This window comes from Chiloscyllium plagiosum, unplaced genomic scaffold, assembly GCF_037043375.1.
Source record: "Chiloscyllium plagiosum isolate Xiang-an unplaced genomic scaffold, Cpla_swu_hap1 HiC_scaffold_6, whole genome shotgun sequence".
Taxonomy (NCBI): Eukaryota; Metazoa; Chordata; class Chondrichthyes; order Orectolobiformes; family Hemiscylliidae; genus Chiloscyllium; species Chiloscyllium plagiosum.
In genome coordinates, this window is record NW_028270144.1 from 106,987,316 (window position 1) to 107,014,171 (window position 26,856).

A 26,856-nucleotide genomic window follows, 5' to 3' on the forward strand; every position below is an offset into this window, starting at 1 on the left:
TGGGTCAGCTGACTGGCAGAAGGCAGACAGTAGGGATAAAGTGTCTTTTCAGGATGGCACTGACTACCAATAGAGTTCCACAGGGATCAGTTTTTGGACCACAACTATTCACATTGTACATTAAGGATCTGGATGAAGGAACTGAGGGCATATTGCTAAGTGTGCAGATAACACAAAGATAGATGGATGGACAGGTAGTGTTAAGGAAGTGAGAAGACTGCAGGAGGATTTGGACTGGCTAGGAGAATGAATAAAGAAGTGACAGTTGGAATACCTGAGAAGATGTTGAGAAGATGTTTCCATTAATAGGAGAGGTGAGGACCTGGGGCCACAGCCATAGAGTGAAGGCAGGATCCTTTGGAACTGAGATGAGGAGGAATTTCTTCAGTCAAAGGGTAGTCAATCTGTGGAACTCATTGCTGCAGAAGGATGTGGAAGTCAAGTCTTTGATGGATAGATAGGTTCCTGAGTAATAAGAGCATCACAGATTACAGGGAGAAGTTAGGAAAATAGGGTTGAGAAACATATCAGCCATGATTGATTGGCAGAGCTGACTCGATGGACTGAAAGACCTAATTCTGTTCTAGATTAGATTCCCGACAAGTCCACACCGACCCTCCAAAGAGTAATCAATCTGAAGCCCATTTCACCTACACTATTCAATGTACATCCATATGTCTTGAAACGGGTAAAGGTGGATAAATCCCCAGGACCTGATCAGGTGTACCAAGAACTCTGTGGGAAGCTAGAGAAGTGATTGCTGGGCCTCTTGCTAAGATATTTGTATCATCGATAGTCACAAGTGAGCTGCCGGAAGACTGGAGGTTGGCAAACGTGGTGCCATTGTTTAAGAAGGGTGGTAAGGACAAGCCAGGGAATTATAGACCAGTGAGCCTGACCTCGGTGGTGGGCAAGTTGTTGGAGGGAATCCTGAGGTATAGGATGTACATGTATTTGGAAAGGCAAGGACTGATTCGGGATAGTCAACATGGCTTTGTGCGTGGGAAATCATGTCTCACAAACTTGATTGAGTTTTTTGATGAACTAACAAAGAAGATTGATGAGAGCAGAGCAGTAGATGTGATCTATATGGACTTCAGTAAGGCGTTCGACAAGGTTCCCCATGGGAGACTGATTAGCAAGGTTAGATCTCATGGTATACAGGGAGAACTAGCCATTTGGATACAGAACTAGCTCAAAGGTAGAAGACGGAGGGTGGTGGTGGAGGGTTGTTTTTCAGACTGGAGGCCTGTGACCAGTGGAGTGCCACAAGGATTGGTGCTGGGTCCTCTACTTTTTGTCATTTACATAAATGATTTGGATGCGAGCATAAGAGGTAGTTAGTAAGTTTGCAGATGACACCAAAATTGGAGGAGTAGTGGACAACGAAGAGGGTTACCTCAGATTACAACAGGATCTGGACCAGATGGGCCAATGGGCTGAGAAGTGGCAGATGGAGTTTAATTCAGATAAATGCAAGGTGCTGCATTTTGGGAAAACAAATCTTAGCAGGACTTATACACTTAATGGTAAGGTCTGAGGGAGTGTTGCTGAACAAAGAGACCTTGGAGTGCAGATTCATAGCTCCTTGAAAGTGGAGTCGCAGGTAGATAGGATAGTGAAGAAGGCGTTTGGTATGCTTTCCTTTATTGGTCAGAGTATTGAGTACAGGACTTGGGAGTTCATGTTGCGACTGTACAGGACATTGGTTAGGCCACTGTTGGAATATTGCGTGCAATTCTGGTCTCTTTCCTATTGGAAAGATGTTGTGAAACTTGAAAGGGTTCAGATTTACAAGGATGTTGCCAGGGTTGGAGGATCTGAGCTACAGGGAGAGGCTGAACAGGCTGGGGCTGTTTTCCCTGGAGCGTCAGAGGCTGAGGGGTGACCTTATAGAGGTTTACAAAATTATGAGGGGCATGGATAGGATAAATAGGCAAAGTCTTTTCCCTAGGGTCGGGGAGTCCAGAACTAGAGGGCATAGGTTTAGGGTGAGAGGGGAAAGATATAAAAGAGACCTAAGGGGCAACTTTTTCACGCAGAGGGTGGTACATGTATGGAATGAACTGCCAGAGGAAGTGGTGGAGGCTGGTACAATAGCAACATTTAAGAAGCATTTGATGTGTATATGAATAGGAAGGGTTTGGAGGGATATGGGCCGGGTGCTGGCAGGTGGGTCTAGATTGGGTTGGGATATCTGGTCGGCATGGACGGGTTGGACCAAGGGTCTGTTTCCATGCTGTACATCTCTATGACTCTATGACTCTATATGCTTGTCCAATGATGACTTAAATGTACTTAAAGTTGATGAATCTACTACCGTTGCAGGCAAAGCATTCCATACCCTTACTACTCTCTGAATAAAGAAACCACCTCTGACATCTGTCCTATGTCTATCACCCCTCAATTTAAAGCTATGCCCCCTTGTGCTCACCATCACCATTCTTAGAAAAAGGTTCTCCCTGTCCACCCTATCTAACCCTCTGATTACATTATATGGCTCTATTAAGTCACCTCTCAACCTTCTTCTCTCTAACGAAAACAGCCTCAAGTCCCTCAACCTTTCCTCGTAAGACCCTAGCAACATCCTAGTAAATCTCCTCTGCACCCTTTCCAAAGCTTCCACATCCTTCTTATATGCAGTGACCAGAACTGTACACAATACTCCAAGTTTTGTACAGCTGTAGCATAACCTTATGGTTCTGGAACTCGATCCCTCTATTAATAAAAGCTAAAACACTGTATGCCTTCTTAACAACCTTGTCAACCTAGGTGGCAACTTTCAAGGATCTGTGTATCTGGACACCAAGATCTCTCTGCTCATCTACACTACCAAGAATCTTACCATTAGCCCAGTACTTTGTATTCTGGTTACTCTGACCAAAGTGAATCACCTCACTCTTGTCCACATTAAACTCCATTTGCCACCTCGCAGCCCAGCTCTGCAGCTTATCTATGTCTCTCTGTAACCTACAACATCCTTCGTCACTATCCACAACTCCACCAACCTTAGTGTCACCTGCAAGTTTACTAACCGACCCTTCTACGCCCTCATTCAGGTCGTTTATAAAAATGACGAACAGCAGTGGACCCAACACTGACCCTTGTGGTACACCACTGGTAACTGGACTCCAGGATGAACATTTCCCATCAACCACCACCCTCTGTCTTCTTTCAGCAAGCCAATTACTGATCCAAACTGCTATATCTCCCACAATCCCATTCCTCCGCATTTTGTAATAGCCTACTGTGGGGAATCTTATCGAACGCCTTGCTGAAATCCATATACACCACATCAACCGGTTTACTCTCTGTTTGGTCACCTTCTCAAAGAACTCAATAAGGTTTGTGAGGCACGATCCACCCTTCACAAAACCGTGCTGACTATCCCTAATCAAATTATTCTTTTCTAGATGATTATAAATTCTACCTCTTATAATCTTTTCCAACACGTTACCAACAACTGAAGTAAGGCTCACTGGTCTATAATTACCAGGATTGTCTCTACTCCCCTTCTTGAACAGGGGAACCACATTTGCTATCCTTCAGTCTTCTGGCACTATTCCTATAGACAATGACGATTTAAGGCTCGGCAATCTCCTCCCTGGCTTCCCAGAGGATCCTAAGATAAATCCCATCTGGCCAAGGGGACTTATCTATTTTCACACTCTGCAGGATTTCTAATACCTCTTCCTTGTGAACCTCAATCACACCTAGTCTAGTAGGCTGTATCTCAGTAATCTCCTCGGCAACATTGTCATTTTCTAGAGTGAATGCTGTTGAAAAATATTCATTTAGTGCTTCCCCTATCTCCTCTGACTCCACACACAACTTCTCACTACTATCCTTGATTGGCCCTATCTTACTCTCGTCATTCTTTTATTCCTTAAATACCGAGAGAAAGCCTTATGGTTTACCCTGATCCTATCCACCAACAACTTCTCATGTCTCCTCCTGGCTCTTCTGAGCTTTCTCTTTAGGTCTTTCCTGGCTACCTTGTAACCCTCAAGCGCCCTAACTGAGCTTTCATATCTCATCCTAACATAAGCCTTCTTCTTCCTCTTGACCAGAGATTCCACTTCCTTCGTAAACCACGGCTCCCGCGCTCTACAGCTTCCTCCCTGCCTGACAGGTACATACTTATCTAGGACACACAGTAGCTTTTCCTTGAATAAGCTCCACATTTCTAATGTGCCTATCCCCTGCAGTTTCCTTCCCCATCCTATGCTTCCTAAATCTTGCCTAATCGCATCGTAATTGCCTTTCCCCCAGCTGTAACTCTTGCCCAGTGGTATACACCTATCCCTTTCTATCACTAAAGTAAACATAACAGAATTGTGATCACTATCACCAAAGTGCTCACCTACTTCCAAATCTAACACCTGGCCGGGCTCATTACCCAGTACCAAATCTAATGTGGCTTCATCTCTTTGTTGGCCTGTCTACATACTGTGTCAGGAAGCCCTCCTGCACACACTGGACAAAAACTGACCCATCTACAGTACTCGTAGTATAGTGTTCCCAGTCAATATTTGGAAAGTTGAAGTCCCCCATAACAACTACCCTGTCTCTCTCATTCCTCTCGAGAATCATCTTTGCTATCCTTTCCTCTACATCTCTGGAACTATTCAGAGGCCAATAGAAAACTCCAAACAGGATGACCTCCTTTCCTGTTTCTAAGAAAATCCACACAGACACGAGGAGAATGTGCAAACTCCACACAGTCACCCAAGGTGGGAATTGAACCTGAGTCCCTGGTGCTATGAAGAAGCAGTGCTAAACACTGTGCCGCTGCGCCACCCTTTATGTTCTACCTTATGGTTTTATAAATTGAGCAATTCTCCAAAGTGCTGCAAGAAGTAGTGAAGAAAGCTTGTCCTAAAAGCATCAAGGGCCCAACATTGATATTGCAGAGTATTGGGCTTATTGAAATGAATTAATACCCTAAGCAATGTTCCCTCTAAACTGCTTCTGTACACAGCGACTGGCATTGGCATGTCAATTGTAGCATTGACTTCTGGTTACAGAGGTTGCTACCGTGCATGGACCTGGGATGCCTGTGCAGATGGAAAGACAATAAGAGGAAATTCTGAGCCTAAAATAGCATCTTATACAAACAAAATAGTGTTATTATCCCCAAAGAGATGAGAAAAGAGATATTGTAATGCATGCAAGCTGTCAGGGAATTGAATCTTTTCTGAGGATGGCAAAGTGTTCTTCTAACCAAATACGAGCTGTGTGATCCAGTAACACCTCAGTCAGTGCAGAGGAAGCAAGCAAGCTAAAGAGTTGCTTATAATGCTTTCTGCCTCAGAACTTCAACTTAACTTCATCATGGCTAATTCCTTGGGAAATTTAGTTCTGACCATATGGAAGAACAGGGGACAATCAGTGAAGAAAGACTACAACTCCGGAGTAAATTTTAGGAAAAGCTGCAACAGAGCTGATAGGAAATACATATTAAAGAAAAACACCAAATTCAGGAAATTCTGATACACTGTAGCAATTCATCACCTGGTTTGGTGTTTTGGAATTGGATGTTGAATATACTAACATTTGTAGCTTTCTTTAAAATGTTGGAAATGTTATATGGCTTTATTATGCGTCTACCTTAAATTGTAGACATTTATGTTTTTATTTAACCTATTGATCCTCATCAACACATTTAGAGACGTTATAACACACCTTTGGAGCAGATAGGATTTGAACCTAGAGTAGGGACGCTACTACTGCATCATATGTCGACTTTTAGAATTTTGAGTATTAAGTATGTTTAGAATTAAATTCATTCCATGTTAAAAATAAAAAAGTTATATTTATATAGTTGGGCCACTGTTCATGAATTCGGAGAGGAGTACTATGATAAACAACATGCATTAAGTTGAAATTAAAAGCAAATTCAAACAATTTTTTTTAATGAGGTGTTGAAAATTGTTTCGCTGCTTAATGTGCAGTGTGCGTTGCTGAAAAGTAACTTTGACCTGTTTTCTAGAACCTTCTTTGGTATTAAGAGAAGGATCAGTAACCAGTGACAATAAATCCCTAATCAGATCACGTAGATTAAGAGGAGAGACTGAGTCCAGATACCATTTGTCTCATAAACTTGCAGACAAAAGTGAATTCAGTTCTAAACTGGGCAAAACGTGGGATTGAATGCTTTCTGAGTTTGTGCAGAAATGGCCCTGGTGAAGAGTGGCTCGCTATGGAGACAAAGTGAGTGTTTTTAAAGTATAATGTTTTTTGGAGAGGGAATTCTGAAAAGGATTTAGAATATACAGCATTACATTAATTTTATTAAAATTAAATTCACATCCAAGTTTATAACAAATGTTTTAAGTAATTCAATCAGTAGGTCTGCTAATATTCAAAGTTTTGCCATAATTTCAAATGATTTGTTTTGAGAAACATAATATCTCCGCTCCTACTACAGTTTTTTCTTAAGGGAGAAAGGTTATAGTTTTGAGTCATAGAGATCCAAAGTAAGGAAATAAACGCCCTTCAACCCATTTAGTCTGCAATTATTTATAATTAGCCATAGATTTTAATGCAGTCTATACAATGGTTTTCTTGAATTATTCACTAATATGTAAATGTCATAAAGGGCAGATAAAATACATGAAGAAAATATGTAACTTTGTGTGTGTGCAGGCTCAATTCTTCGGAGATGGAAGAAGAATTGGTTTGATTTGTGGCTGGATGGTACCCTTGTGTATTATGAAGATGAAAATCGTCGTCAATTGGAAGACTGTATCCATGTAAAAGTAAACTGCATAAATATAAAGATAGGATATGAATGCATAGGTAAGCATTTACTGTCATTTGCACAATGTCTTGTTTCAAAAGTCAGCAATGAGCTAACTGTACACTTTTAAGATTGAGGACAATTGACATTTATATGGTGCTGTGAGTGAAAATCTCCCAAGTGAAGTTTGGGCACTTTCTGACTATTGGAATAGTTGACGTGAAAACTGATTAGGTTTATGCTGATGCAGTAATAATTGTATACTTACCTGCCATGGTGACCAACAACCCATTAAACTTGCCTAGTGTGACAAGTTTTCTTCTGTGGAATTGAAGGGCGCATTTCTCCTCTGGTTGATTTCCTGAGGTTTGAGTTTGTGTATCATTGGAACTAAAACAAAATCCGATGGTGTAGAGGGTAGTATGTCAGCATGGGATAATGTAATGTGTGGAGTGCCACAAGGATTTGTGTTGGGACCTCAACTGTTGACAATTTGTACAAATGATTTGGATGAAGAGATAGGAGGTATGGTTGTCAAATTTGCTGACAGAACAAAGAGAGGTCAGAAATTAAGTTATGCAGAGCACATAAGGAAGCTACAAAAATTTATACTGATAGGTTAAAATTGAGTGAGCAAAGATGTGACAACTGGAACAGAATGTGGGCAAATGTGACATTATTCATTTTGGCAGGAAGAATAAAAGCAATTCTTATGTAAATAGTGATGATTGAATCGGAAGGATGTTATGAAACTTGAAAGGGTTCAGAAAAGGTTTATAAGGATTTTGCCAGAGTTGGAGGATTTGAGCTATAGGGAGAGGTTGAATAGGCTGGGGCTGTTTTCTCTGGAGCGTCAGAGGCTGAGGTGACCTTATAGAGATTTATAAAATCATGAAGGACATGGATAGGATAAATAGACAAAATCTTTTTCCTGGGGTGGTGGAGTCCAAAACTAGAGGGCAAAGGTTTAGGGTGAGAGGGGAAAGACGTAAAATAGACCGAAGGGGCAACTTTTTCATGCAGAGGATGGTACGTGTATGGAAAGAGCTGCCAGAGGAAGTGATGGAGACTAGTACAATTGCAACATTTGAAAGGCATCTGGATGGGTATATGAAAAGGAATGGCTTAGAGGGAAACAGACCGAGTGCTGGCAAGTGGGACTAGATTAGGTTGGATATCTGGTCGGCATGGACGAGTTAGACCAAAGGGTCTGTTTCCATGCTGTACATCTCTATGATACTATGACTATGACTCTGAGATGCAGAGGGATCTGGTTGTCCTCCTGCATGAATCACAAAACGTTAGCCTACAGATACAAGTACTTAAGAAAGCTACTAGAATGTTCTTAATTATTGCAAGTCAAATTGAATACAAAAACACAAAAATAATGCTTCAGTTATGCAGGGTAGTAGTGAGACCACATCTGGAGTACTGTGCACAATGTTGGTAACCTTATTTAAGGGAGGATATAACTGCATTGGAGGAAGTTCAGAAAAGTCTTATCAGACTAACACCTGAAATGTGGAAGTTTTCTTGTGAGGGCAAGTTGACAGCTTTGTATTGTATTTACTGGAATTAAGAAGAGTAGAAGTTGACATGATTGAAGCATATTTCTATTCATTCACAGGCTATGGATGTTGCTGGCTAGGCCAGCATTTATTGCTCATCCCCAATTGGGGAGAAAGTGAGATCTGCAGATGCTGGAGATCAGAGCTGAAGATGTGTTACTGGAAAAGCGCAGCAGGTCAGGCAGCATCCAGGGAACAGGAGAATCGACATTTCGGGCAAAAGCCTGAAGAAGGGCTTATGCCCGAAACGTCGATTCTCCTGTTCCCTGGATGCTGCCTGACCTGCTGCGCTTTTCCAGCATCCCCAATTGGCTCTACTTTGGTTTCATGATCATCAGCAGATTCGTAATTCTAGATTTTTCAATTGAATCCAAATTCTGCCAGCTGCTACAGGTGGATTCAAACCTGGGTCCCCAGAACATTATTGGGGATGCTGGATTAACTGTCTAGTGACAATGCCACTAGGCCATTGCCTCACCCTGCTCCTGAGCACTGTTCAGAGGGGAGACATGGAAAGAATGCTTTCTCTTATGGGTAAGTCTAGGGGTGACTTTTAAAAATCAGGGGTTAACTCAGTTAAACGGAGATGAGGCATTTTTTTTCCTCTGTCATTTAATGAAGGGTCTTTGGGACTCTTTTTCCTGAGAAGATAATGGCAACAGAGTTCTTGAATATTTTGAAGGCAGAGATAGGAAGATTCTTGATTCAAAGGGGTAAAAAAATTATCAAGGGTAGGTGGGAATGAAGATTTGAGGTAACAATCAGATCAGCCATGATTCTTATTGAATGGCAGAGCAGAGCTCAAGGGACCATATAGTCTATTCATCCTAATTTGCATGTTTGTTGAAATCAAGTAACTCCTTCACTATAGTATGACTGCTCCAGTCTTCAGAAGAAGGTCAAAATTTGAAATTGCATTAAGCAAGGCCGTGTGACAACTCCCATAATATTTACAATCTACCTGATGGTGACTGCTTCTCTCATTAATGATCAACAGAAGAAGGGTCACTGCACTCTGCGTCCTCGTCACACTTGTAGCCAGACCTGCTAAATCTCTCCAGCAATTTCTGTTTTTATTTCACATATCCAGCATCCTCAGTTCCTTGTTTTATTTTAATAATCAACTGCCTTTTAGTGTATTAAATACCACATGGAATGTAAACTCTTTTGTCTTACTTGGCTCCTTGCTAAAACTAAATTGACAACTATAGACATAAATGATCTATAGCTTGTGGATGTCTTTAGTGTCATTGCTCACCATGCACAAGGTTTACCAGCTACTGTCAAACTCCTCAATTCTTCAAACAAGAAACCTGGCATATGCTTTTGAATATTGTCAATCTCATTGGCTAAATATTGTGGCAGGAGATACTCTGGAATATGTTGCACTCCAAGATCTAAATTATTTTTATATATGTGAGAAAACACAAGTCCATGGACTGACCTCTGTGAACCTCTACTTCAAACCTTCCTCTACACCTAAAAATTCCCAAGTTTTACAGATGCTGGAAATCTGAAATGAAGCAGAAAGTGCCAGAGAAACACAGCAGGTCCAGCAGCAACTGTAGAGAGAGAAAAACAATGTTTTGAATCCAAATGACTCTCTTCTTCAGAACTAAAAGTTTGGAATTTGGACAAATGTGATTATTAATTCTATCCCAAATAATTGTTTTTAGGTTTCCCCACCACTAAAATTAAACTGGCTGATCCGTATTTGCTAAGCCATTTTTACAACATTTTCCGAATAAAGGCATAATGTTTGTGATGCTCCAGTCCTCTAAAACCACCCGTAAATTCAGGAAAGATTGATAAGTTTTTGTAAGTGCCTCTCCAATTTTCACTCTCACTCCTTCAAAAGCCTGGAATGCATCTCATTTGTTCCCAGAACCCGATTAACTTTACGTACTGACAGCTTCTCTAATAACCCTCTCCTTATCAATTTTAAACCCTCCTAATGGGAGGAATGTGAAGCTTTAGAGAGGGTGCAGAGGAGGTTTACCAGAATGCTGTCTGGATTGGAGGGCATGTCTTATGAAGAAAGGTTGAGGGAGGTAGGGGTTTTTCTCACTAGAGCGAAGAAGGAAGACAGGTGACTTAATAGAAGTGTACAAGATGTTGAGAGGCACAGATTGAGTGGATAGCCAGAGAATTTTTCCCAGGACAGAAATGGCTGTCATAAGGGGCCTTAATTTTAAGGTGATTGGAGGAAGGTTTTGGGGAGATGTCAGAGGTGTGTTCTTTACACAGAGTGGTGGGTGCGTGGAAAGCACTGCCAGTGGCGGTAGTAGAATCAGATACATTAGGGACATTTATGCGACTCTTGGATAAGCACATGGATGATAGTACAATGAAGGGTATGTAAGTTAGCTTTATCATAGAGTAGGATAAAAGGTCAGCACAACATCGAGGGCCAAAAGGCCTGTACTGTATTATTCTATGTTCTATGTTCTATGTTCTAATGACTGTTTCCTCCTCTGTCACTATGCCTGAACAGATCTGCCTCATGGCTAAAGGTGGATACAGAGTAATCATTAGCAATTTAATTATGCCTCTTGATTCCATGTGTAAACCCCCTCTTTGGTCCCTAATCAGTTTTACTCCACCTTTTATTGCCCTCTTATTATTGATGTGGCTATAGAAGACTTGAAAATACTTGATTAGATTCCCTACAGTGTGGAAACAGGCCCTTCAGCCCAACAAGTCCACACCGACCCTCTGAAGAATAACCTACCTAGACCCGTTTCCCTCTGACTAATGCACCTAACATTATGGGCATTTTAGCATAGCTAATTCACTGACCTGCACATCTCTGGACTGAAGGAGCACCCGAAGGAAACCCACACAGACATGAGGAGAATGTGCAAACTCCGCACAGATAGTCGCATAGTTTTGGGCACAATATGCACTCAGTTTGCTCATAAACATTTTAGAACCAAAGACAGCACCTTCAAACCCATCGCCACTTCTATTTCGAAGGAAATGGACAGCAGACACATGGGAAAAGCACCAAGTTCCTCTACAAGCCACTCACCCATCCTGACATGGAAATATATCACAGTTCCTTCAGTGTCATTGGGTCAAAATCCTGGAATTCACTCCTACGGGACATGGATTGCTGTCATTCAAAAAGGCAGCTCAACAACACCAGGACAATTAAGAACAGGCAATAAATGCTGGTTTAGCTAATGATATTCACGTTCCATGAGCGAATTTTTAAAAGAACAGAAAAAATTCAAGGTATCAGAATTGTGAAAAGTTAGACTATAACTCCATAAGATATAGGAACAGAATTAGGCCAATCAACTCTTCAAGTCTGCTCTGTCATTTGACCATGGCTAAGATGTTTCTCAGGGGAGAGAGTGAGGTCTGCAGATGCTGGAGATCAGAGATGGAAATGTGTTGCTGGAAAAGCGCAGCAGGTCAGGCAGCATCTAGGGAACAGGAGAACCGACGTTTCGGGCATTAGCCCTTTTTTTTTTGTTCAGGGTGAGGACCAGTTCAGTCAGTCGAAGGAGGGTGTCAGTGGAAGGGTACTGGTCGGTACGGCGGGAAAGAAAGAAGCGGAGGGCTTTGAGTCCTTCGTGATGGGGGATGGAGGTGTACAGGGACTGGATGTCCATGGTGAAAATAAGGCGTTGGGGACCGGGGAAGCGAAAATCATGGAGCAGGTGGAGGGCATGGGTGGTGTCCCGAACGTAGGTGGGGAGTTCTTGGACTAAGGGGGACAGGACGGTGTCAAGGTATGCGGAGATGAGTTCGGTGGGGCAGGAGCAGGCGGAGACAATGGGTCGGCCGGGGCAGTCAGGTTTGTGGATTTTGGGCAGGAGGTAGAAGCGCCGCCTTCGCCTCCGTGCCTACTTCTTTAACCAAGACTCCCGCCCACCCTCTGACGACCCCTTCTCCCGCCTCCAACACACCCCATCCACCTGGACACCCCGTGCTGGCCTCCTACCTGCCCTCGGCCTCTTCATAGCCAACTGCCGCCGGGATATTAACCGCCACCTGAACTCCCCCACCCCTCTCACCCACTCCAACCTCTCACCCTCGGAACGCGCAGCCCTCCACTCACTCCGTTGCAACCCCAACCTCACTATCAAACCAGCAGACAAGGGAGGCGAGGTAGTAGTTTGGCGCACCGACCTCTACACCGCTGAGGCCAAACGCCAGCTCGCAGATACCTCCTCCTACTGCCCCCTTGACCATGACCCCACCGCCCACCACCAAACCATCATCTCCCAGACCGTCCATAACCTCATCACCTCGGAGGATCTCCCATCCACCGCCTCCAACCTCATAGTCCCACAACCCCGCACCTCCCGCTCCTACCTCCTGCCCAAAATCCACAAACCTGACTGCCCCGGCCGACCCATTGTCTCCGCCTGCTCCTGCCCCACCGAACTCATCTCCGCATACCTTGACACCGTCCTGTCGCCCTTAGTCCAAGAACTCCCCACCTACGTTCGGGACACCACCCATGCCCTCCACCTGCTCCATGATTTTCGCTTCCCCGGTCCCCAACGCCTTATTTTCACCATGGACATCCAGTCCCTGTACATCTCCATCCCCCATCACGAAGGACTCAAAGCCCTCCGCTTCTTTCTTTCCCGCCGTACCGACCAGTACCCTTCCACTGACACCCTCCTTCGACTGACTGAACTGGTCCTCACCCTGAACAAAAAAAAAAAGAAGGGCTAATGCCCGAAACGTCGATTCTCCTGTTCCCTAGATGCTGCCTGACCTGCTGCGCTTTTCCAGCAACACATTTCCATCTAAGATGTTTCTCAGCCCCATTCTCCTGCCTTCTCCCCATAATCTTTGATCCCCTTACGAATCAAGAGCCTATGTATCTCTTTCTTAAATATACTCAATGACTTGGCCTCCACAGCTCTCTGCAGCAATAAGTCATTGTCAGTGGATTTAGAATTGAATTATGAGAGGGTGGAATTTTGATTTGATTTGATTTATTATCGTCACATGCACCTAAGTACATTGAAAAGTTTTGTTTTGCGTGCAGTACGACAGATGCAAAGACACAAATATTGTAGGGTGATTGAACAGAACGAGGAATACAAAGTTGCGACTGCAAAGAAGGTGTACAAAAAGCAAGATCAACATTAGATTTGAAATTTGAAAAGTCAATTCAGAAGTTTAAGAACAGTGGGGAAGAAGCTGTTCTTGAATCTGTTGGTACATGTGTTTAAGCATTTGTATCTTCTGCTTGATGGAAGAGTTGGAAGAGATTATGACCGAGATGGAAGCAGTCTTTGATGATGTTGACTACCTTTCTGCAGCAACAAGAAATATCAATGGAGTCAACGGATGGAAGGTTGGCTTGCATGATGGTCTGGGCTGTGTTCACAACTTTCTGCAGTTTCTTATGGTCCTGGACTGAACAGATGCCATACCATACTGTGATGCATCTGGATAGAATGCTTCCTTTGGTGCATCTGTGAAAGCTGGTGAGGGTCCTTATGGAAATTCTGAATTTCTTTAACCTCCTGAGGAAGAAGAGACATTGTTGTGCCTTTCCCAACTGAATGACATGTGTGACAGTGGATCAGTTGTTAAAGTACGATAAGAATGGAAAATTAAGATTCCCAACATTGATTTTCCACCCAAGGTTTTAATGGCTAGATGAGAATCTCACTAGAAAGTGGCAAGGGGCCTATTTGAATGCATTGATTTTCCATTATTGCCTAATTTAGTTGCATTTATACTCAAATTGCTATTTTCCCTGGTAATGGAGAGAAACTAAACAGCAACAATTCCTGAATTAAAAGTCCGAATGTGTAGGCACCCTCCGCCCATAAATATTAGTATTACACAAGCACCAGCCTCATTATGTCATCATGTCACATCTCATATTCAGTTAGAGTACAGTTCACCTCTTCACTTTACAGCGTACCAACATGTTACATTGTAATGCTCCTAACAGGTGACTTTGCACACTGGGACAGGCACCCATCTCATAATAAATACTTGAAGGGTCAAGAACAATGGGGCACACTTTGAAAGTGAAAGGCAGGAGGTTTAGGGGAGCTTTGAGGGCATTTTATTTTACCTAGAGGATGATGGGGGTCTGGAATGTGTTGCCTGGGAGTTTAGGTGAGGTGGGTAGTCTCACAACATTTAAAACATACTTGATTGAACACTTCAAGTGTCATAACATTCAAGACAATGGCCCTAGTGCTGGTAAATTAAACTAGTATAGGTAATAGTGTGTTTAGTGGTCCAAACTCAATAGGCCTAAGGGCCTCTTCTGTACTGTATGATTCTATGAATAGGGTACCACCATAGGCCTCTTAGCTTGGTCTCTTAGCACTTTCACTTTTTACTTATTAAATACTCACAGTATCTCAGCCTTTTAAAGGGAAAAAAGGACGTAAGGATAAGTATTCATACAATTTAAAATGCATATTGAAAACTCTTTATCAAGATATCTGTATCACTGGCAGGGCCAATTTTTTTAAAAAAAGTCATTCATGGATCTAGACCAGCATTTATGCCAAGAGGGCAATTAAGAGTCAATCACATTCTATGGGCCTGAAGCTGCATGTAGGACCAACTGCATAAAGCAGAAAAAAGTGAGCACTGCAGATGTTGGAGGTCAGAAAAGTACAGCAGGGCAGGCAGCAGTTTTCTTTCTGAAAGGACATTAATGAACCAGATGGGTTTTATGACAATTAACAGTGGGTATTTGATTGCCATTCAACTGGTTTTTCATTCCAGATTTCTACTAAATTAAAATGTCAAACTTTGAAGTTGTCCCCTGTAAATAAAGATCAAGAGAATTAATATATATCAGGAAAAACAAAAATCCCAACATCAACCCCTGGGGAACTCAAGAAGAAATAGCCCAAACAAAATCTTTTGACCATTACTCTCTATTTCCTAAATAAAAAACGAAAGAACTGCTGATGCTGTAAATCAGAAACAAAAACAAAAATTACTGAAAATTACTGTGAAATCTTTGGAATATTGTGCACAGTTATGGGCCCCATTTCTCAGGAAGGATGTACTGGCCCTAGAACTTGTTCACGAGAATGGTCCCAGGAATGAAAAGCCTAACATATGAAGAACACTTTGAGGACTCTGGGTCTAAACCCAATGAAGTTTAGCAAGATGAGGGGGGATCTAATTGAAACATACAGAATACTGAATGGCCTGGACACAGTAGATGTTGCGAAGAAGTTTCCACTGCTAGGAGAGACTAGGGCTCAAGGGCATAGCCTTCGAGTAAAGGAAAGAAATTTTAGAGCGGAGACAAAGAGCAACTTCTTCAGCCAGAGAGTGGTGAATCTACAGAATTTATTGCCACATAAGGCTGTGGAGGCCAGGTCATTGAGTATATTTAAGACAGATGATAGGTTCTTGAGTATCAAGCGGACCAAGGGTTACGGGAAGAAAGCGGGTGAATGGGGTTGAGAAACATATCAGCCATGATTGAAATGGTGGAGCGGACTCAATGGGCTGAATGGCCTAACTTCTGCTCCTATGTTTGATGGTCTAATGGTCTAAGGGAAATCAGAGTTAATGGTTATGAGGATTGTTCACCAAAACCAAAAAGTTAACTCTGATTTCTCTTCACAGATGCTGAGCTTTTCCAGCAATTTCTGTTTTTGTCACTCTCTATTTCCTATAAATTGGACAATGTTGTATTTATATTGCAATTGTCCCTTTACGTCATGACCTATAAGTTTCCTTAGTCTGTCATGTGGCACCGTATCAAACATTCTCTGTAAATCCATGTATAACACATCAACTGCATTACACACTTGATCTTTTCTGTTACTTCAAAACACTGCAGCAATTTAATTAAATACAAATCCCCCTTTAGACATCCATGCTGAATCTTAATCAACCCACATTTTTTTCCATGAGATTACTAATTCTAGTTTGAGTAATTGTTTCTAGAAGTTTCCCCATCACTGAAGTTAGACTGACTGGTCTGTAATTGCTGGGATTGTCCTTGCAATCGTTTTTGATCAAGGCCACAATGTTTGTAATTTTCCAGTCTTCAAGCATCTCCCCTGAGTCCAGTGAAGACTAAAAGATTATGGATAGCGTACCTTCAATTTCTACCCTCATTTCCTTCAAAATCATTGGATACATTCCATCCAGTCCCAGCACCTTCTGAACAGTGAGTGGCAACAATCATCCAAGAGATCTTCATTACTAACTCTGAATGATTCTGGTGATACAGTTTCCTCCTGTATAGAAGACAATGAGTTGGGAGAAGGGGATCATTTTCAGGGTGGTAACCTGCAAGTAGTGTGTTATGGACGAGGCCAGACCACTCTAAACGTTCTTAAGTAGGCAGCCCTCGACTTAACTTTGCAGTTTGTTTCAGTCTGTGTACAATGAAAATTACCTAGACTAAGATAGCTAGGTTGACTACTAGATTTTAAAAGAGATAAAAAAATTTATTAACACAATTACATAAAGAACAGAATAAAGAACTCCTACAGAACTCAACCTATCCAGCTAGACTTAATTATGCTGTTCTAAATGCACACAACAATCCAAATAAGCAAACTCTCTTTAAAAACCAATACAAATGGAACACCTGCTTACAGATTGAAATTGAAGGGCAGAAAAGAGAGAGAGTTTCCTCACAGCTCCCTGTTGACCTGCCCAGTTCAAGACTGAAATAAAAACTGCTCAGCTCAGCTCAGCAGTTTATACAGGTCACTTCTAAAGCATGACCACTTTGGCCTGAAGTCTCACCTGTTTACATATAAACAAAAGGCCTCTCAAAATCCTTTTCACCTCTGCACCAAACTAGACTGATCGGAGTTCAGCCCAGTTTATTGCCCCTCTGAAAAACATCAAGGACAGAGTCTCCTTGAGCCAAGGAACAGTTTTTAGGAAAAAGGGGACTAGCTTTGTGACAAGTGGAATACAAGAAGGATCGATGCAGGGGCCACAATTATTTACAGCATATATAAAACTTTGGATGTGGTAAATGAATGTACTATAGCCAAGTTTCAAGATAACACAAAGTCTGCAGAAGGATCTAGACAAGTTAATTGAGCGGGCGAAAACTTGGCAGATTGAACACGATATGGGAAAGTGTGAGGTTATGCACTTTGGCAGGAAGAATAGAGGAGCTGAATATGAATTAAATTGAGAAAGACAATGGAAAGCTACAGAACAGAGGGATTTTGGAATCTTCATGCATAAAGCAAAAAGCTAGCATGCAAGTTCAGTAGGCAATAGGGAAGGCAAATGGAATATTGGCCTTTATTTCAAAGGAAATTTTATTTCAAGGCAACACCGGCATCTCTGCATCATTTTACAAACTGATATCCTAATAGCAAAGGAATAACAATTCTGTTTCTGCCCTGATTATGTTTTCTTTTTACCATTATTATACTTCTTTCACAGAGGGCTTGCCACCAGAACAGAGCAGTAGGGAATGTATGCTGATGATTTACCTAAGAGATGGTTCAAAACTGGCACTTAGTGCAGACAGTGCTGATGATGCATTGTAAGTATATCACTCCCGATCTCATTCTCCATACAGAAGATTTATGTATCAAACTTAATAAAATAATGTGTCCAATGAGTGTTATTGTGAACATGTTGTAAATCTATTAAGTCAGCCGCTGAGGGAAGCATGAATCACTTAGCATTGATTCACTCAAATATGGATTAGATTAATTTTAGAAAATTATATTTTGCAATACAGTATTTGAGACGAGATATGATAAGTTCAGTGTATTTGGCAGGAGCAGGTGACTATGTATTTCTACTTCTCAAAACTTTTTACCACTGGAGGTTTTCTTGTCTCACATCTTGTTCTGCTGATCATTAATTTATAAAGTTTGATTGCTTGAGTTAATCAACAACTCTCGTTATTGTTCTGTCACGTTCTGTCATGTTCTGTCATGTAGCTACAACAAGGGCAGAAAGCAAACAAATTGGTTTCCTTCCTATTTTCCAGATAGCTTCCTTGAATTTTTTGTGTATCACCAAACCACAGTTTATGCCATGATAGTACTACAGGGCAGGACAAGGAGATTGGCCTCAAAGCGATCTCAGGCAGAACAGGGATCAAACCCCATGCTGTTGGCATTTTAGTGAACCACGTAAAGTTCCTAGTCAACTAAACTACCTTGCACCCCTCTTTTGGTCTCACAGTTTCAATATTAATTGTCAGTAGACAATATTACATTAGATTAGATTAGATTACATTACAGTGTGGAAACAGGCCCTTCGGCCCAACAAGTCCACACCGACCCACCGAAGCGCAACCCACCCATACCCCTACATTTACCCCTTACCTAACACTAGGTTAGTGTTAAATTTAGCATGGCCAATTCACCTGACCTGCACATCTTTGGACTGTGGGAGGAAACCGGAGCACGAGGAAACCGCAGCACCCGGAGGAAACCCATGCAGACACGGGGAGAACGTGCAAACTCCACACAGTCAGTTGCCTGAGGCGGGAATTGAACCCGGGTCTCTGGCGCTGTGAGGCAGCAGTGCTAACCACTGTGCCACCGTGCCGCCCACTATGTTTGATGATTGAAATTGCATGAAATCAAGGGGTTATAATAATAGTATTAAATCATGTAGTTGCCATAATGCTGCTAAAATATAGATTTTCAAAAAAATGTTGGGTGCAATAGTGAAGAGTTCATCTGCATTTTAAAGGAGGTGGTTCTGATTATGAGACTTAAGTTCTGAGTGCAAGACTGAAGACAAGGTTGCTTTAAAAAGAAATTAAAAGTAAAATAATTTACCACATTATGCTAAATGATTCCTTTAAGTTGGTTACCTCCTACACTACAATGCAAACTGACATCCAAAACAAAAACTAGTATATAATATAAACTTTGATTTTCAAACCACATTTGGTGTAGAGACTCATGATTTCCTTATAAATCTTGATATTGCCTGGTAAGAGAAGTTTTCTCATAATCTCTTCAAAGTAATAAATGACTTCCCCAAAACAATCAGGGCAGGGATTATGTACTTAAGGGTAGGGTCCTGGGGAGTATGGCAGTTCAAATTTCCTTGAAGGTGGAGTCACAGGTTAAACAGGGTCGTAAAGAAGTAAAGGTAGTAAAGGTAAAGGTAGAAGTAAAGGTAAAGGTATACTTGCCTTTTTTGGTCAGGGCATTGAGTGTAAGAGTTGGGATGTCATGTTGCAGGACATTATGAGGCCACTTTCAGAATATTTCATTCAATTCTGGTCTCTCTGCTATAGAAAGATGTTGTTAAATTTGAAAGGGTTCAGAGAAGATTTACAAAGAGGTTGCCAGGGTTGGAGGGTTTGAGCTGTAGGAGAGGCTGAATAGGCTTGGGCTGATTTCCCTGGATTGTCGAAAGCTGCAGAGTGGCCTTCTAGAGGTTTATGAAATCATGAGGGGCATAGATAGGGTGAATAGCCAAGGTCTTTTTCCCAGGATAGGGGAGTCCAAAACTAGAGGGTGCAGGTTTAAGGTGAGAGGGCAAAGATTTAAAAGGGACCTAAGGGGCAACTTTTTCACACAGAGGGTGGTGCATGTATGGAATGAGCTGCCAGAGGAAGTCATGGAGGTGGGTACAATTTCAACATTTAAAATTCACCTGGATGGTTACGTGAATAGAAAGGGTTTAGAGGGATATGGCTCAAATGCAGGCAAATGGGACTAGATCAGTTTGAGATATCTGGTTGGCATGGATGGGCTGGATCGAAGGGTCTGTTTCCTTGCTGTACATCTCTATGACTCAATAACAGGAGCAGACCCGTATGACCCCAAGATAGGCACGCAGCATCGGCTAGAAGAGCAGGTGAGAAACAGACCCTCCAGACAGGGAGTCATCATCTTCCAGAGAAGGAGAAAAGAGTATCTTGCGATAGGTAATGAATTTCAGTTTGAGAGTGAGAGGAAGGCTTCAAACATCACCTAATGGAACAGGCAAGAAAAGGGCACTTTGACAGGCAGTCAGAGTGGGAATGGCCTACAGGCCCCCAAATAGTAACTTCAACGTGGGATAAAGTATATAAGAAGAAATATTGAGTTCTTGTGAGAAAGGGACAGCAATAATTATGAATGATTTTAATCTACATTATAAGCTGGAAAAGTCAGGTTGACAGTAGCAATCTGGATGCAGAGTTTATAGAATGCTTTCAAGACAGTTCCTTAGAGCAACACACTGTGGAACCAACCAGAGAGCAGCTTGTATTTCACTTGTTACTATGTAATGTGACAGGATTATTTAATAACTCAAATTAAATGCACCCTTGATAGCAACTAACATAATGTGATTGAACTTTACAATGCATTTGAAAGGGGGAATATTGGGTCTAAGACTAGTATTTCAAACCTAAATCTGGGCAGCAATCTAATTTCTCATTTTTAGTTATAGAACGTGGTAATCAATGCTGGGTTAGCAATTATTGCCCATTCCTAATTACCTTTTGAGAAAGTGTTAGTGAGCTGCCTTCTTGAAATGCTTCAATCCCTTTGGAGTAGCTACCTCCACAATGCTATTAGTGATTGAGCCCCAGAATTTTAATGCAGATACTAAAGGAGCACCAAATATTTTCAGGGCAGGTGCTGAGGAGCTTGGAGGGGAGATTGCTGGCACTGGTGCTCCCATATATCTGCTGTCTTTGTCTGTCTAGGTGGTAATGGTTGTGGATTTGAAAGGTGCTGTCTCAGGAGCATTTGTAAATTTTTGCAGTTCATTTATAGATGTATACAGTGCTGCTACTGACCAAGGGAATGAATGGTTGTGGATGTTGTAACAATCAAGTGGGCTGATTTGTCCTGGACAGTTTCTTAAGTGTTGCTGGAGCTGCACTCAACCAGGCAAGTGAGGAATATTCTAACACACTCCTGACTTGTGTCTTTTAGCTGGCGAACAGATGTTGATGAGTCAGGAGTTGATTTGCTTGCTGCAGGATTCCTCAACTCTGACTGCTGATGTAGCCACTATTTTTATCTTGCTAGTACATTTCATGGCATGAAAGCAAAGCTGGCAGAAGTGATTGGCATTTAAGACCATGAGATCAATAATGATGCAGTAGCAAACATTTCAGGGGATGTTTCTGAATACTTAGTATATCTATTCATGCCATAAAAAAATATCTAAAGAGAGGACCCATCCATAGTTAACTAAAAGCGTGGGGTAAGCATAAATCTTAAGGAAAATGCATATAACTGTGCAAAGAAAAGTGACCGGTCAGAATATTAGAAATGGCAGGGATGACCAAAAAATTAATTTGGAGGGAAAATTAGAGTTTGGAAGAAACTAGCTAGGAATGTAAAAGCAGATGGTAAGAAGTGAAAGAGGCTCAGAAACTGGGAGGGGCGGGTGGGGGGAAGCATGGGATGAGGAGGACTCAGGACATTGGAGGAGAATGAATGATGATGAGGAGAACGCTGGAGCCAGGAGCCCATATTCCCTCTGTCTCCTTTCCTGGCTTTCCCCAGTACCTGGGCCCTCCTTACCACCCCCTCTCCAACCCCAGTTTTCTATCAGATCTCGATCTTCCCCAGTTCTCTCAGTCACGCCCCCTCTCTCTTCATCAGCCCCATCCACAGTCCTGATTTCACCCCCCCATCTCAACTTAGGCCAATTTGCCCCCAACTCCAGTCACATCCCTCCTGAAATCTACACACGCCTGATTCAAAGCGGCACACAGTGGTCATGTGTCAGTGTCAGCAAATGCAGCCTTCAGTAAAGTGAGTGTTGGTACTTCAGAGAATGAGAATAGGGAGTTAATATTAGATATTTTTTCTGCCAAAATGGATAGTTTCACATTCTTCCATGTAGTGCTCCATTTGCCATAGTTTTTCCCATGTATACAACCATCTGTATTCATTTATAGACTTCCTATGTCCTCTCCACAACTTACTTTCCCACTCATTTTGCATCATCAGCAAATATAGCACTCATAGCTTCTGTCCCTTCATTCAAGTTATTTATGTAAATTATAAAAAATTACAGCTGTAGCCCTCCACATAACATCATGCCAAACAGAAACTAATCAATTTATGAGTACTTTGTTCCTTGTTAGGTACCAATCTCTATTTATGTCAATATGTTATCCCGTAGCTTTTAACTTCTGTAATGAAAAACTATCCTTTGTTTCCCAAGCTAGGAAGACTTTTTTTAAAAAACTACCACAGTTCCCACATTACTGTATTCTGACCTTTGTTAGAACCTGTACCTATCTGAATATCAGAATAGCAAAATTAGGTTTGGCTGTGATGCTTACACAGCTGAATAGCCTGACATCTATTTTTAACTTTAATGTATGGTGCATATTCTTGGCATCACCTGTAAGGGCAGAATTCTGAATGAAGCAATCCTCTCAAAGGCAAACCTGCAATGTATGTTGACGTTCATCAAACAGAGGCAACTTCGCTGGCTCAAGCATATTACATGTTGAAAGATGATTGTAAATCCAGGGATTTTCTGCATGATAAGGTAGCCAGAGGTAGAAGAACAGTAGTTCCAAAGTTTCATGGATACATCGGCTTTTGGAGGATGTGCACTACCATAATGATCAGTGGCTGCAGCTGCAAAGCAATATGCAGCAACAATAGAAGTTACAACCCACTTGACACTTGATATCCATTTCATATGTGACACTTGGGAAAACCCTGCCGTTCACCATTGATTTATTTAGCTATCAGCAAAAGTGCACTTTATGAACCTACCTCACCCCTAACAGAGCTGCTGCTTACCTGTTATAGAGTCATAGAGTTAAACAGTGCAGAAACAGACTCTTTAGTCCAATTAGTCCATGCTGACCAGATATCCTAAACTGATATATTCCCATTTGCCAGCATTTAGCCCATATCGCTCCAAACCCTTCCTATTCACATACCCATCCAGATGCTTTTTAAATGTTTAAAATCACACAACACCAGGTTATAGCCCAACAGGTTTAATTGGAAGCACACTAGCTTTCGGAGCGACGCTCCTTCATCAGGTGATTGTGGAGCGTCGCTCCAAAAGCTAGTGTGCTTCCAATTAAACCTGTTGGACTATAACCTGGTGTTGTGTGATTTTTAACTTTGTACACCCGAGTCCAACACCGGCATCTCCAAGTAATTTTTAAATGTTGTAATTGTATCCGCCTCCACCACTTCCTCTGGCACTCGTTCCATACACACACATTCCTCTGTGTGAAAAAGTTGTCACTCAAATGCCTTTTAAATCTTTGCCATCTCACTTTAAGCCCGTGTCCTAGTTTTGGACTCCCCTATCCTGGGAAAAGGACATGGCTATTCACCCTTTCCATGCTCATCATGATTTTATAAACCTCTATAAGGGCCCTCCTGTGTCTCCAACATTCCAGGAGAAAACAACCAGCCTATTCAGTCTCTTCCTGTAGCTCAAATCCTTCAATCCCAGCAAAATCCCTGTATATCTTCTCTGAACCCTTTCAAGTTTGACAACATCTTTTCTATAACAGGGAGACCAGAATTCTAAATGCAGTATTCTAAAAGTGGTCGAACCAATGTCCTGTACAGTCACAACATGACATCCCAATTCCTATACTCAACGCACTGACCAATGAATGTCAGCATGCCAAAGGCCATCTTCACCACCCTATCCACCTGTGACTCCATTTCCAAGGAACTATACACCTGCACCCCAAGGTCTCTTTCTTTGACAACACTCCCCAGGACCCTATCATTAGCTGTATAAGCCCTGTCCTGATTTGCCCTACCAAATGCAACACCTGACATTTATCTAAATTAAACTCTATCTGCCACTCCGCAGACCTTTGGCCCATCTGATTAAGGTCCCATATTGTTAATGAAAATCTATGCATAGTGAGAAGATGTTGCTTGTGAGCTATGCACTAAACTTCCACTTGGACAAGTGGAGCAAAAATTTACAACTGAGCAAAATTTTTTGAGTGATGATTTTTGTAGCCTGGAATTTTGCTTGGTATTATTTTCCCTGTTCATCCTAAGATCCTACTCACATCGTTTTCTATGTGCAAATAGGTTGACACATTTCCTAAAACAGCAATAGCAATTCAAAATAAGTACTTTAATGACCACAAAATGCGTTAGCATTTTCTTTCAGTGGGAAGTATGTTTTTAGATTCAAGTCTTCCTTCTCATTTTCCTCAAAACACTGATTTCTTGTGGAAATGTTATGACCCCTCAGCAGGCATATTTGAGTGGGAGGAGAGGGAGGCTGTGTTGAGAGAGATGTAATGTAAAATAGAATAAGGGCCAGCCTGCCTGTGTTCAAGTCTGTTAAGGCTCTTAAATTGTCAATTATTGTCCTCTTCAAAGTTTTAATTCCATCTCTGCCACCATAAATAATAAGGTGGAAGGGGGAGATAGAATGGAAGTGGACAACTACATGCTCAACTCCAGGAAAAAAGGCAGGAGTGAAAGGAAAGTGATCCTTTATTTCGCTAAACCCCACATACCTTATTAGGATCTCCGATCCCTCCCTAAATTAAATCCCATAAGATCACAAGACCATAAGACATAGGAGTAAGATTTAGGCCATTCAGCCCATTGAGTCCGTTCCGCCATTCAATCATGGCTGATAAGTTTCTCAACCCCATTCTCCCACTTTCTCCCCATAACCCTTGATCCTCTTGATACTCAAGAACCTGCCTATCTCAGTCATAAATATACTCAATGACCTGGCCTCCACAGCCTTCTGTGGCAGTGAATTCCATAGATTCACCATTCTCTGGCTGAAGACGTTTCTCCTTATCTCTGTTCTAAAAGGTCTTCCCTTTACTCTAAGGCTACACCCTCATATCCTAGTCTGTCCCACTAATGGAAACATCTTCCCAACATCTATTCTGTCCAGGCCATTCAGTATTCTGGATGTTTCAATTAGATTCCCCCTCATCCTTCTAAAGTTACTTTGAAATCAAGTTTCTATGGATCTTCTTCTGGGTACTCCCTTGTATCCTGGCACTGTCCATGACTGTCGTATGGTGCTGCTGGAAATATTTGACTGTCAGTCAATCAGATCAGCTCTCCAGGGCAGGAATCCCACTTTGACATTGTTAAAGTTGTACCCGGATATTATCAACATGAGATAGATCATTCTTATATCAGCAAGCTCAATACTAATTTTCTATCACTAGTGCAAGGAATGCACCACTCCTCAGCATTAAATTCAGTCCCTTTGTTGTATGATTCCCATATCTCCAGAGTTCTTTGTTTTGTGGAAGTTAACAGCAAGGCCATTGTGATTAAATCTGATCTTCATCTCGGTTCATACACATTTCCAACAGGAGCCACTGCTAAGATTTTAAAAGCCAGACCTTGCCCATTTTCTCCTCCATATCCCAGAGATTTTGCCAATTTTAAAATCTCTAAGATAGCTGGCCCATCAAGCCTGGGATCTTCACGATGTGTCTGACTCACCTACTTACTTACTTAACTTGGTGAGCTGTCAAGGAAGCTGATTGTTTGCATCATTTCCTAAAAAAAGGCTTAAAATATAAAATTTAGACAAATTAAAAAGCACAGTGATCATTTCTGACAGAAACAATGCAGCATTGTGGACCATGTTAGTCTTGCAGACACGTGCTGAGGTTTATTCAGCTCCTGATAGACACAAAACCTCATGGTATGCAAATACTTTTAAGATATGGAGCCTGTGCATCGACTGTTTAAGCCTCACCAAGGTTGCATGTTTATGTTTAAGGAACTCAATTTATGCAGCAGGATTGTGTGAAAAATTGCCTCAATCACTCAATGCCGGTATCAAATATATGCATCAACAGAGCACTGTACAAATAATTTTATTTCCTTTCCCTTCTGGGTGATCTTCTTTGAAATGAGGACAACCTTTTTACAAAGACATCCTCTTACTTGGTTACCAGAGGTTGACTGACAAATGGTTTGTTCTGGCCTGAGCAATTTTTCTCCCTTCATAAATGTTTCAACTTCAAGGGCAGCTAACATCATTTTGATTGCTGCTGATGTCTAATAATGAAATTCCTTAACCACATGTGACATATTTGGTGTCACCCAATTCCAAGAAAAAACAAGAATTAAAAACATCAAATCTTGTGGCGTATGCTGATTTCCACATACAAATTCTTCATGTGCATACCAGCATTAGAATGGTCTGTGTCAGGAATGCAAATTTGTTAAATCTGGTGTACAAATATCTCATTCATTGTTTAACTGTTCAGGATATGTTTTCTAACATTAGAAGCAAAAAATGTCAAATATGTTTTTAGCATTTTCCTGACTAACAAATACAAACAATAAAAGATTTTAAAATAGTGTCCAGAAGATTTGAGCTCTGGAATGTACTTGCATCATTTAAAATCATTATCCTTTTAAGGAACCAACAAAATGTCAATTAAAACCTGGTCTTTTTGACACCTGAACCTGTTCCTTTACCTATTTCAGAATGATTATTATACATATTCTATTCAGATTTTTAATTTATAACTCGATTTGTCCCTGTGTTAACATTTCACTGAGTAAAGTCTGCACTTTTTAGAAACATCCAGTTATTATAATTATCTGTATTTGCAAGCGTCTGCAATCATTTGTTCTTATTTCAGTGCAACCTTCAAATGCACCTGGACCA

General features: G+C 41.5%; 1 protein-coding gene across 1 annotated transcript in view; it reads left to right on the forward strand.

Moving 5' to 3' along the window:
• The first annotated feature begins 6,089 nt into the window (after nucleotides 1-6,089).
• The window catches only part of plekhb1 (pleckstrin homology domain containing B1), a 105,396-nt gene continuing 84,629 nt past the window's right edge, over nucleotides 6,090-26,856 (forward strand). Inside the window, exons 1-3 of the mRNA XM_087988322.1 lie at nucleotides 6,090-6,213; nucleotides 6,649-6,801; nucleotides 17,698-17,800. Of these exons, the coding sequence (XP_087844448.1) occupies nucleotides 6,177-6,213; nucleotides 6,649-6,801; nucleotides 17,698-17,800 (293 nt within the window). The 5' untranslated portion in view covers nucleotides 6,090-6,176. The remainder of the gene's footprint in view (nucleotides 6,214-6,648; nucleotides 6,802-17,697; nucleotides 17,801-26,856) is intronic.